This window comes from Gracilinanus agilis, chromosome 5 (assembly GCF_016433145.1).
Source record: "Gracilinanus agilis isolate LMUSP501 chromosome 5, AgileGrace, whole genome shotgun sequence".
In the NCBI taxonomy this organism is placed as follows: domain Eukaryota; kingdom Metazoa; phylum Chordata; class Mammalia; order Didelphimorphia; family Didelphidae; genus Gracilinanus; species Gracilinanus agilis.
The window spans coordinates 89,845,478-89,858,712 of NC_058134.1; the positions used below are offsets into that span (position 1 = coordinate 89,845,478).

The 13,235-nt window shown below is 37.6% G+C and overlaps 1 protein-coding gene across 2 annotated transcripts in view; it reads left to right on the top strand.

The window, feature by feature from the left end:
* LMBR1 (limb development membrane protein 1) overlaps positions 1-13,235 on the top strand; it is a 162,741-nt gene that overhangs the window by 53,638 nt on the left and 95,868 nt on the right. For both annotated transcript variants that reach the window (XM_044679823.1, XM_044679824.1), the window contains exon 4: positions 208-347. In XM_044679823.1, coding sequence (XP_044535758.1) covers positions 208-347 — 140 coding nt within the window. The remainder of the gene's footprint in view (positions 1-207; positions 348-13,235) is intronic.

Genomic DNA, 13,235 nt, shown 5'->3' on the forward strand with positions numbered 1-13,235 from the left:
GTTGGCTGAGATGGGGAATTTTCTCATTGTTTTTTCACCCCTATATCAATGAAATCATAAGTTTAGCCCCTATTTTTTGAAGGACATTTTCAATTTCTGCAGTTTGTAAAGTCCCCAAAATAGTCCACGTTTGAAAAGCATTTGCATTTTAGATCTTTTGCTTCTTCCAATCTTTATGGTGACTAACTTTTTTTTTTTCCCTTTCAGGCTGTTTTTGAGTACCTTCACGTTAGCAGTTTCTGCTGGTGCTGTTTTGCTTCTTCCTTTCTCAATAATCAGCAATGAAATCCTCCTTTCTTTTCCACAAAACTACTATATTCAGTGGTTAAATGGCTCCTTGATTCATGGTTAGTATATATTGATAAATATGATTAAAATGGATATTTTTCTAAGTTTTTACCTTTTTTGTATCACTACGTCTTTTTAGAATTGTTTTTGAATCCTTGTAGAATTGAGAAAATAAATTTATTTTAGTTTTCTATTTTGTTTTAAAAAATTATGCCTAAAGACTTTGATGAAACTTTTAATAGAACCAGAAAATCTGATTTTACATTTCAGGATTGTTATTTCATTGTTAGTCTAAATGACATTTGTGGAAAAACTTTTTTATTTTAGTCAGTCAAGTATTTACAGTCAATATACCTTTTTAAGTTTTCAGAAAGATTATTTACTAAAAAGGTATAATAAGGACAGTTGTTATAGAAATGATTCTCTCAAACTGGACGGTGCTCTCTACCCTTGCACTCACAGGGTCCCTGGAGAGAATGAGTTCAAATTTATTTTAAATGGTGGTGAAATGCATAGAGTTCACAGCTCCTGGTTCCTGGAAATTTCATGGACTCCTCAGGACATTTCCTTTAGGTGTAACTCTTTCCTTGGCTTCAGTAGCTAGTGCCCTCGTGGAACCCTGATGCCTCCTTTCTTTACTGTGTTGTTTGGCATTGGTGCCATGCTCATCTCCCAGCACAGATGCTGTCATCGGCCACTGCTGCTTGGGTCCTGCTGATCATGACCCTTAACCAGACTGGCAATACTCTTGTTTTTGAATCCTTGTAGAATTGAGAAAATTCTGTGAGCTTCCTTCCCCTTTTAAAGGCCACAAGGTGGTCAAGTGGTCAGTGGAGGGGAGGGCAGGATCCTCCCTCTCTCGCCCCTCCAAGGCAATTCCTTCTTGGTAGTCCTTTGTTGATGGAATCATGATGGCATCACCCACTACCAGAAAAACTGATTCTGAGCTGGCTTGCTGTGTTATATAGACTTCCAGAGGTGTCTTGGGGGCAGTTAGGTGGCACAGTGGATAGGGGGCCGGGTCTGGGTCAAGAAGACTTGAATTCAGATTCAACTTCTGATACTTGCTGTGTGGATACCCTGGATAAGTCACTTAACCTTATTTGCCTCAGTTTCCTTATCTGTAATATGGACTGAAGAAGAAAATGGCCAACTACTCTAGGATCTTTGCCAAGAAGATGCTAAAATGGTGTCACAAAGGGTCAGATCCCACTGAAACAACCGAACAACAACAATCAGGAGGTGTTTTGATTCTTTTAGCTGATGCCAAGACATTTCTGGTGCAGCATCCTCTGTCTTCGTGCAGTGATCCAAGTACTTTGATGAAAGATCTTTGGCACCTTCTGTCCCCCCACGAAGTGGCAGGAGTTGCAGGGTTTGGGCCCAGGGCTTGAGAGCTCAGAGTCAATATACTTTTTAAAAATTAAGAGTTCCTTAAATAAGCAGGGAGATTGATTTGTTTGGAATCTACTGTGGGCAAGAAACTGTGCCAGGTGCTAGAGGAAGATGAATCACATCACGGCCCCTCTTCTCTAAAGGGCCAGCTTCCAAACAAATGCAGCCCGTCTGCCAGGCACGGCAGCCTCAGTGAAGAAGATGGGAGGTGGCGAGTACCAGACAAGTCAGACAAAGCCCTCGGATGCTGGATGCTGATGGGGACAGCCTGGGCCCCTGGGCCCAAGAGCCCCGGGAAGCAGCCCTTGAAGCTGGGCAGCCAGAGGTTAGATTTGCAGGGGCCACAGCTGTTCTCACATTAGCAGTGGACATGAGATGAATAAGCTGAAGAGAAGAGGCCTGAGCCCCTCCTTTGCTGCCTGACCCTCAGGGGAACCTTTGTGCCAGGCTTGCAGCAGAAGTTTTTCACATGTGCTGGAAATGTTCAGACTTCCAGCTCCTGGGGAGCATGAACAGTCTGACCTGTCTGTCAGTGTCCCTAGTGCTTAGGACAGTGTTTTGTACAGATCAGATTCTTCACCAGTCCTCCTGCCCTCCTCCTCCTTCTCCGAGAGCACTACCAGAGGGTGGAGAGGCAGGAACACCCCGAGACCAAATCCTTCCAGTGTTCTTGTATATTGGACGTTTCAAACCCAAAGTTTATGAAACAGTTTCTAACTATTTTCTCAAACCTAGTCTTCTTCCAAACCCCCTATTTCTGAAGAGGGCACCTCCACATCTTCCTGTCAGTCCAGGTTCACAAAGGCTTTATACTTGACCATTGCTATGTCTTGTTACTAAGTCTACCACATCTCTCACCCTTTTTTTTTCCTTTTTCTTTTTCGTCACTTTCAGTTTTATTGATGTATTTATTTTTATATTATATACATTTACATTCTACTTCATAAGAGGCCTACTGTAACAAGATAAAACGATTAAGTAAAACTAATAATACAGTGTCATCGTTTGAAAGTACATGCACCATTACATGTCTTTATTAGCCCTCAGCTCTATTTTTTAAATGAACAGAAATCTGTTTTCTACTCCTCCCATTTTCCACTCCTTTGAAAAAAAAGAAGAGGAAAAAAACTCATAATAAATATGCATGGTTTAATCTAAGCAAATTTCTCCAATGGTTATCTACAAAAGTAGATATGTCTGATTCTAAACCCTAACACCATCTGTAAAGGAGAGCATGTTTCAGATTTATTTTCTGGATTCATGAATGGTCAATTGTTGATCCTAGGTATTAGAGTTTTTAAAGTTGATGGTTTTGACAGTGCTGTTTAGACACTGTGCCAAATGCTTTATAAAGATTATCTCATCTCAACACCCCTGGGAAGTTGGTGCTTTTATTATGCCCATTTTATAGTAGAGGGAACTGAGGTAGAGAGAGTGGTTAAATGACTTGCTATTCACACAGCTAGTAAATGTTTGAGGTAAAATTTGAACTCAGATCTTCTTTATTCCAGGCCCTGCTTTCTTTCCCCTGGGCCATCTAGTTGCCCATAAATAAAAGTTATATAGGAATGCTTCTATGACCTTATATAGAGACAATAAAGCAGAGCCATAGTAATGTAGTTAAAGACAACTATAATAGCAACAAATTCATCTCACATATATAGTAAAGAAGGTCAGGATAAAGAATGATGGAAGTACTTCCTGAAAATTATATTTAATTCTTTAGGATGTGATAGGTGTTAGAGGTACATGTTCACAATTATAATCTCAGAATATTTTTGTTTTGATTTACATGCTCACCGTGCCTCTGTTTTTATATCTATAAGAAATGGTGTTGGACTCAATGACCTTTAATATAGTTCTAAATCTGTGATCATATGCTTGTTGGTCTTAATTTCTTTTCTTATTCTCTTCTGAGTTTGAATATCTGTACAGTTAGTAAAAGTTAAAATAAAACATATTTAAAAAGGAAAATATTCAGAATTTAACAAACCTGATTTAAAAAAAATAGAATTCTATAATACATTCCATTTAATCAGAGAAAGTTACCTCTAGCTTTTCTTTTATAGAACATGCTCATTTAGTACTCTTCTAGACTTGGAAATATATAGAACTATATCATGGAGTTTGGAAGAGAGTTTTAGATACTTTCACCCTGAGAAAATACTATTAATGACATTGTATAATATGCATTTTGAACTTTGAAAGATCTGTGCTGCTAAGGGGCGCAGTGGGCAGAGCCTTGGCCTTGATGTCAGGAAGGCCAGAGTTGAATTTGGCCTTAGAAGCCTTGAGCTGGACAAGTCAATTATCCTGTGTCAGCCCCCAAGTCCTCCTCTCTAACGGGAGGAGGACGATAGCTGCTCCCCTGGGCTTGGGCTGAGGATGAACGAGACAGCCTCAGGACAGCCCTGTGCAGAGGGCCTGGCCTGCCCGGTGCCTATTCCCATGCAGCCTGCCCTGCATGCAGTCCATGCTTTCCCCTACGTTCAGAAGCTGAGAGGGAATGGATGCGTCCAGGCAGGCCTGGGGGCCTTCCTGTCTTCCTCTGCGGAGCCTCTGAGTGTCGTCCCACCAGGAATCCCAGGCTGGGGAGGGAGTGGGAACAAACAGCCTTTGCAGCCAGAATTTAGTAATGAACCACATTGGAATGGTTTCACCATTAACTAAAACATCAAAATGGTCACTATTGGAAGGCATGGGGGAGAATGGGTACACTCCTACATTGTGGGTGGAACTGTGAGCTGATCCAGTCATTTTGGACAGCAATCTGGAGTTAAGCCCAAAGAGTTATTGGACACCTTTTGACCCAGCAATACTACTATTAGGTTTATTTGCTAAGGTGATCTGGGGCTCAGGGAAGAAGGAAATGAACCTATTTTTTTTTAACCCTTATCTTCTGGCCTAAAATCAATACCATGTATTGGTTTCCAGACTAGAGAGCGGTAAAGGCTAGGTAATGGGGGTTAAGTGACTTGCCCAGAGTCACACAGCTAGGAAGTGTCTGAGACCAGATTTAAACCAGGACCTCCCCTCTCTAGACCTAGCTTTCAATCTACTGAGCTGCCTAGCTGCCCCTAGATCCTACATGTTCTAAAATATTTGTAGCAGCTCTTTGTGGTGGCAAAGAATTGGAAATGGGGGGATGCCCAAGCCTTGGGGAATGATTGCTCAGTACTTTGGGGCAGTGATGGAACACTGCCATAAGAAATGATAAGGAGGCTAAGTTGGAAAGACTGTGAAATTATGAAACCAAAAATGAGCAGAGCCAAGAGAACATTCTGTACAGCAACAGCGATGCTGCCCACCTCCAGAGAAGGAACCGATAAAGAGAAGCAAGCGAGACTGTTTAATGGCGCTTCTCTAGTGCAGGGCAGGAAGGAGCGGGAGACCCGGCCCGGTCATGGAACAAACGAACACACAAAGAAGTAAAATTAAAAATCAGCCATTGCCTGTCGACTATGACAAACACATGGTTTGGGAGAACAGAGCTCTATTTGAGCACCACGTTCCCCTGCCGACATCTCTCAGGGTTCTTTGGAGGCCCGGGACAGCATGATATCAAAGAGCTGGTGATGCATCTCAGGACAGTGCAGAGCTTCCCAGAAGCCATCTAGAGCCTCTCTGAGGAGTCCGGCCTGTCCAGCCTCAGAAGAAAGACCACGTACCTGAAGACTGTCTGTAGGGAGAGCCGAGCGGCTCAGTGGATGGAACGCCAGGCCCACAGATGGAAGCACCTTGGTTTGGATCTGGCCTCAGATGTTTCCGAGCTGTTTGACCCTAGGCAAGTCACCTAACCCTGATGGCCTAGTCCTTGCTGCTCTCCTGTCTTAGAACTGTTATTAAGACAGAAGGAAAGGGGTAAGAAAAGGGGAAAAAAAATAGATTGTTGTCCAATTTTCAACTTGTACTTGGGCATTCATCCTGAGGGACTTGCCAGCAGGGAGTATAATCTGGAATAGACTTCACCTGGACAGTGAATTGAAGGAGGAGGAGAATGGGTTGGATTTCTTTTAAGTAATTAGAGAACTCTTTAATTGAGGCCATGCCTTAATCGATAGCAAAGGCTCATCTTCAGAACCAGCATTTTAAGAATGTTTTGGTATGATAGCAAGACTTGTCACCACCATCTCTGAAGAGCTCAAGATGAGGCAAATGGCTCTATGAGCACATGGAAACCCAACCAGCCTGGGGCTCAGAAGCGTAATTGGAAGAAGGAAGTCATCATGGAATTGTGAAGAGAAAAGGGCTGGCCCCAGAGCAAGGGCAAGAGATGACCAGGGGAGCCACTGTGTTCCTCTGGTCTCCTCTCAGTGTCAGGAGAAGTCTGGGAAAACCTCCAGCACAAGCAGGGGAGCCCCTGAGGCAAGCTTCTGGAAGAAAATGGACAAAAGTTGCATGAGATGAACAAGTTTTAGTGGGCTTCAGATTACATTGTTGAAAGGAGTTTTTGGATCAAGATATTTCTGAGTACCTATATTTGTTCTTGTTTCAAATTAATTTTTCTAATTAATAAGCACTTATTTTTTCTTCTTTCTAACTCTTGCCCACCACAATTCAGGAAGAAAAACAGAACTTTTTTAAAAAACCAAATATGCATAGACAAAGCAAAATATTTATGTATTAGCCATGTCCAGAAATGTATGTCCTAGCCTTCATATTGAACCCATTGTTCCTCTTTCAGAGTCATAGATAGCATTATTCATCATCAGTGCCCCGTAATTGTGGTTGGCCACAGCATTGCTTAGGTTTCTTAAGTAAAAAACTGTCTTTCTAGTGTTGCGATTGTACAAATTATTTTTCTGGTTCTTCTTGTTTCACTCTGCATTATTTTATAGTAGTTTCTCTAGTTTTCTGAAATTGTCCTTTCTGCCATTTGTCAACCTCTGGGTTGCTTTAACTTGCAATTCTCTGATTAGTAGTGATTTGGAGCATTTTTTTCATATCACAATTGATAACTTGTTTTTTTATTTGTGAAAATTGTTTGTTACTTTTTTTTACTTTTTTTTTTTGCTTTTTATTTTTAAAAATTTGAATTAGTTCTTTATATGTCTTGGAAATGAAATCTGTATCAGAGAACCTTCCTGCAAAGATTCCTCTCCTTTCCCCCAATGAATTTTTCCCTTTCCAATGTTAACTACATTGGTTTTGTTTGTTTAAAAAAACTTTAAATTTTATGTAATCAACATAGTTCATTTTATTTCATATGATCTTCTGTAGGCTTTCTTCATAAGTTGTTCCCCTCTCTATGTATCTGAGAGGTAATTTCTTCCTTGTTTGTCTGATTTATTTATGTGTGTGACCTGTTGCATCTAATTCATGTATCCAATGGGAACATATCTTGGTGGATAGTGAATGATGTTGATTTAAACCTCATTTTGGCTGACTGTTTCCCAATTTTCCCTGGAGTGTTTGTCAAATAGTGAGTCCTTATCATAGTAGCTGTTATCTTTGAGTTAATCAAAATCCTCTGTGGTATTCATTGCTTCTATATGTCATGTACTTAATCTTGTCCTACTAATTGATTAATCTATTTTCAAATCAGTGCAAATTATTTTTTATGATTATTGCTTTATAGTGTAATTTGAGCTCTGGTTTTGTTAGACTTCTTTCCTTTCTACTTTTTTCATCTTTTTCTTTGGGAGTCTTGATCTTTTGTTCCTCTAGTTTAATTTCATTATTATTTTTTCTAGCTCTGCAAATTAATTTTTGGTAGTTTGTTATTGCACTGAATAAGTAAATCAATTTAGGTAATTTCATCATTCGCTTGGACTAGTTGGGCATAATTAAAACGACTTTTTTTCCAGTTTATATATTATTTTTCTATAAGTAACCATTTTTCCTTCTTTTTACCACTTTTTTAGAATTTTCAACTAATAAACATTTATATTCTTTGTTTCCTATCTTTCCTCCAATTTAAAAGAAAACTGGAAAAACAAAAACATTGTAACAGATATGAATAATTAAGCAAAGCATAATTTCACATTTTGTACAAAAATATATGTCCAAAGAGACATTTCTTATTTTGGACATGTAAAACTGGGAATATATACATTCCTTTGTGTTTCTTTTCAGAAATATCCAAAGATGCAGCATATATAATGTAAAATTGAAAAAAAAATTTAGGTCCTTAACTTATTTTGGGGGGGTTACATTTGTTTAGGAGTAGGAGAGTACATTAAAATCCCCCCACTATTGTACTCTTTTCCCCTGTAACTCTTGTGTTTTCATTTAGTATTGCTGTCATTTGTAACATATATGTATATATGTGCACATATATGTTAAGTATTAATATTCCTAGTGTTAATAGGCATGGCTCAGGTTCAGTGTTGGGACAAATCAGGCATTTAATTGCAAATCATTAAATATTTTATAGAGGAGGGGGTTTCCTTTGCCATAACCCACAAGGATATAAACAAGTGACTCTTAGTTTCTCTAGATATAGTTCTCCCTTTCTTCATTTGAAAACATTTCTGGTCAGTCAGTTATCAGGGCATGACAATTCTCATGGTTGGGCACCAGCCGTGTGCAAGGTGCTAACTGCACCTGGGACCTTTTATGTCCCTAGATCAGAGCTGTCCAGGGCAAGTGAGGTCAGAGAAGTGGCTTCACCAACCTCTGGGCCTGTCACACTGTAGACTGGATTCCCTTTCAGTCTTCTCTACTTGGCCTGTTTATCTTTTTTAAGCAATTCTACTTTTGCTCTTACCTTGTCTTGAGATAATGATTGCTAGCCTTGTATTTTTGAGTTCATCTGAAGCATAATAGATTTTTATGCAAGTCCTTTAAATTTAATTATCTATACATCTTTATGGTTCAAGTGTTTTTCTTGTAGACAACACTTTGATTCTGCTTTCTAATCCATTTTTAATGCTTTTTTTTAAACCCTTAGCTTCTGTGTATTGGCTCCTAGGTGGAAGAGTGGTAAGGGTGGGCATTGGGGGTCAAGTAACTTGCCCAGGGTCACACAGCTGGGAAGTGTCTGAGGCCGGATTTGAACCTAGGACCTCCCATCTCTAGGCCTGACTCTCAATCCACTGAGCTACCCAGCTGCCCCTCTAATCCATTTTTGATGGAGTCATCGCCTTTATACTTAAGATTTACTTAAGTTTTAATTCTAAGTAAAGGTGTTTTTAGTATGAATGATACCATATTAGATTTTTATATTCTTGCCAATGACTATTCAAAGACTGCCTGGGCTTTGAAAATCTATATTTCATTTATATTAATTATGTTTATTTTGTTCAAATTTTGAATATTAGAGCAGATGGAATAAGTAAAACTAGGAAGACCAAATGAGACATTTCCTTAAAAAAAGGGAACTAATAATTTATGTTAATTATATGAAATTAGCTCATCTATTTTAGTTAATAAATTAATGTAACAAAAGATCAATGACTAGAATAAAAAGGCCTGGCTTTACATTCTGTTTTGGTGCTTACTTCTTGTTTGATCTTGATCACTTAACTTCCCCAGGCTTCAGTTTCTTCATTTGTAAAATGAGAAGATTGAACTAGATGGCATCTGAGGTCCCATTTGGTTTGGAATCCATGATCCTTTGGACCTAGATATAAAACCAAAAAGTCAATCTGCTTACATGAGAGGGAAAACATTCTAGCAACTAATATAAGGGAAAGCGAGGTGGCGCAGTGGATAGTGCTCTTTGTGGAGTCAGGGAGACTTATCTTCTCTGATTTAAATCTGGCCTCAGACATTTGCTAGCTGTAAGTTTCCAGGCATACAGCCTCAGTTTCCTCATCTATAAAATGATCTGGAGAAGGAATTGGCAAACCATTCCAGTGTCTTTGCCAAGAAAACCCCAAATAGCATTTTAAAGATCAGACATGATGATATTGAATGAAAAACAACAAAATTTGAGTACCAACATTTTTATTAATGAATTGGATAAAGGAGTAGATGCTGAGGTTATCAATATTTAGCAGACACAAAGCTTGGATGGGTAGCTAAGATACTGGATACCAGAATCATTATTCAAAAAATCTTGCCATGCTAAAACATTGAGCTAAATCTATCTAATAAGCTGAAATTCAGGGGGAATAAATGTGCTCATTTAGGCACAAGAAAACCCATCCTCATGTTTATAAGATTGGAGAAGTACAATTAGACAGCAGTTCTGAAAAAGATATGAGGTTTAGTGGACTGCAAGCTCAGTGTGAGTCAATAGAATGGGGTGGCATCTACAAAAGTTATTGTGCTCTTAGGCTGCATTAAGAGGTATGCTTCCAGGAATAGGGAGGTGAGTGTCTCGTCGTTAACTCTAAATTTGGGAGCTGGCCTGGAGGAAGAAGAATTTATTCTATTTGTTCCCAGAGCACAGAAGTAGAAGTACTGGGGAGAATCTGGAAAGAGGCAGATTTAGGCACAGGATAAGGAAGAACTTCTTAACAGGTAGAGTGATCCCACCTTCTTTTTGGGAGTGGGTTTTCCCTCTCTAAAGCTTTCCAGTAAAGACTGGGCATACCTTGTCAGATATGTGTGTGGTGGGTTCTTGTTAGTTTAGTTGGATTATGACATAATCTTTTTCTGAAATTTTGTTATTTTTTGAAACAAGAAGTGTATGGTAAGAAAAGAATTTGTACTCAATTCCAATATTCCTATGAGGGTAAGCGTTAGTCTAAATCTAAGAATTAGGGTGGTCTCGTAAAGGAACAGATTGATCCCAATTTTCAACACTCCTATGTTTAACTTCTGTGACTTGAAGCATTTGTGTGATTTTGTTAGTAATATTTCATTTTCACTTTCTGTTGGCAACCAATCTTGTGGCTATGTACTCCTGTAAAAAAATGGGGAGGTGTGATGCAAGCAAGTTTGGAGTGGCTGGTATCCCATTAGGCATTTCACTAGTCTTACTCATTCCCTTGTTCTAGAGTAAAGAGTTATAAACTCATAAACTCAAGTTTTATGTTAAAATTATATATATAATTATATGACATAATTATATAAAGTCATAAACTCAAGTTTTATGTTATAATTATGTCCCCAAAGGGTAGTACCAATCCTTTGGGCTCTCAGGGTATGAAGAGACCTCATCAGTCTTGGCATCTTCTGTCAGCAGTGACTAAAGTTCTAGCAACTTCTCCCTTGGTTTTCAGAGGGTGGTCAAGGTAGAAAAGTTTGTAGCAATAGAGTATACAGTATAATATCTATATACTGACATGTGATACAGGGGAAGGTAAGATTCAGATTAAAAATGTTTTTGTTTTAAGAATTTTATTTGCCATGTAATATTAATAGTATTATATATTTCATATTATAAAATGAATATTGTCTAAAAATCAATGTTTTTTTTAAAAATTGTGATGTTAACACGAATTCTAGATAATTCTAGGGAATTACTAGTGAGAAAAATGTTTTGCATGTTCTGTTTTATTTTGTGTACTGCATTTTATGGGTTATTTCTTGGTCACGGTGTTAGGAAAAGTGCATATTATCAGAATTTATGTTTTTGTTATAAAGAACTATAGGAAGAAAAGTGTATTTTTGACAGTCTCTAGAGAAAGATTACAATTTTTTGTGGTCATGGGAACCTAACTTCCCCCCATTTACCATATATTTAATATATCAACATCATTTGAGGTCATTGACAAGAAGAAAACACACCAACATTTATAGTAGCACTTTATGTGATAACATTGATTTAGGAAGTGCCAAAAAAATTGTGGATCATGAATATGGTGGAATATTACTGTGCTTTAAGAAATGGTGAATATGATGAATACAGAGAAGCATGGAAAAATCTACATGAACTGATGCAAAATAAGTCATTGGAGCCAAGAAAACAGCATGAGTATATGATTAAAGCAATGTAAGTGGAAGGAACAATTGAAAGTGAATGTTGCCAAATTACAAAGAACAAACATTCCAAAGAAAATATAATGAGAAGATAATATATCCCTTTGCAGAGGTGGAAAATCCACAAATGTAGTATATTGATTATATTATCAGACTTTTGTAATACATTGATTGACTAAGTTAAACTTTTTTCTTTTTCTTTTTCTGTCTTTAAAAAAGTTTGTTTTGTGGATTGACTCTTTGGGAGGGGAAAAGCAGGGAATACTGGGGAAAGGTTTGGTGGTATAAAAAGGAAACATCAATAACACTTATTAAGCTCAAATCACTATAACTAAAGAGGAAAAGAGGCCATTATAGGTTTAAATGAGTTAATTAATGTACTATACCAAAATCCTCATTTATATTGTGGTTTGGGATTGAGACTGGGTAAGTATCTAGGAGTTAGCACGTTGAATAATAGCATAGAGCAGGAGAAACATAATATGAAACGGAGAAAAATAATGAAAACATTTAATTACATTTTTTCTGTATTTTTCAAATGATTTAAACTTCAAGAAAACATAGAGTATTAGAAATTCTTTGAAAAATAATGAAACATGAAAAGTTAGTGTCTTAATGTTTTTAACCTCCAGTCTCCTAAATTCAAAGTCATTGCTTTTTTTTGTTGTTGTTGCACCATATAGACTGAATACTTGTTGATTGTTTTAGTATTATTTGTCTCTGAACATGGCATAGACCTGGAAGATTTATTTTACTATTTTGTTTTTTAATTTTCTTTGTAATATAAACAATGGAAATTGCTTCTTGGTACTTATGTTTTAAAATATGAAATATTTTATGTGTATCCAGCAGGTGGAGCTAGAAGTTAATATATGCTATGGAAAGCTGACAAAGAACATTGGATTTTGTTTCTTTTTTTAAGAAGGCAGGGTTACACACAGGATGAGAATTTGTGGAGTATACCCACTGGGATGGTGATGATTTTCAAACTAGTTATGGAGATTATTTATTAAAAGACCACTTAAATTAAAGTGTATTTAAAAGATTGAATTTTTAAAAAAAAATCTTAAAGCAAATCCCCTTTGTTTTCATATATTTATTTCTGAATGAATCTCCCACCTGCTTTCTTTTTCCATTTTATGAATTAAACCTCTTTCAAAAGAATTTTTATATATTTATATGTAGTATATATATTTAATGATGTGCAAAGAGTGCTTGACTCTGGAGTCCAAAGGCCTTGGTTTCAGTCTCAGTTCTTAAGTGCCTTCTCACTGTACTGAGCTTTGGCAAGTCCTTTACACATTCTGGGTCTTAGCTTCTTTATCTATAAAATGAAGACAAGTGGTTTTAATGATTTTTAAGGCCTCTTCCAGCTCCATGGATTGGTATTACTATGATTTCTCTGTTCTGCTAGGCAGTGATGGGCAAACTTTTTAAAAAGGGGGCCAAAGGAAAGGAAATGCTCATCTGTCAGTCTGTTTCTAAGGCAACTCTTTCGAAGTTTCATTGTATTGTATCCTACTCCTTGTATTTGTCAGATTAGGAATAATGTCCTGCTGCCAGATAGAACATTCCAGGGGGCCACATCTGGCCCGAGGGCTGTAGTTTGCCCATCACTGGTCTATAGATCGATTTGTATATTAGAAACAGAAAGGTGTTAAAGTGGAAAGGAGAAAAAAGAATAAGCATTTATCAAGTATGTGTTATGTGTTAGGCATGTTCTAAGAGCTTTGCAAAAA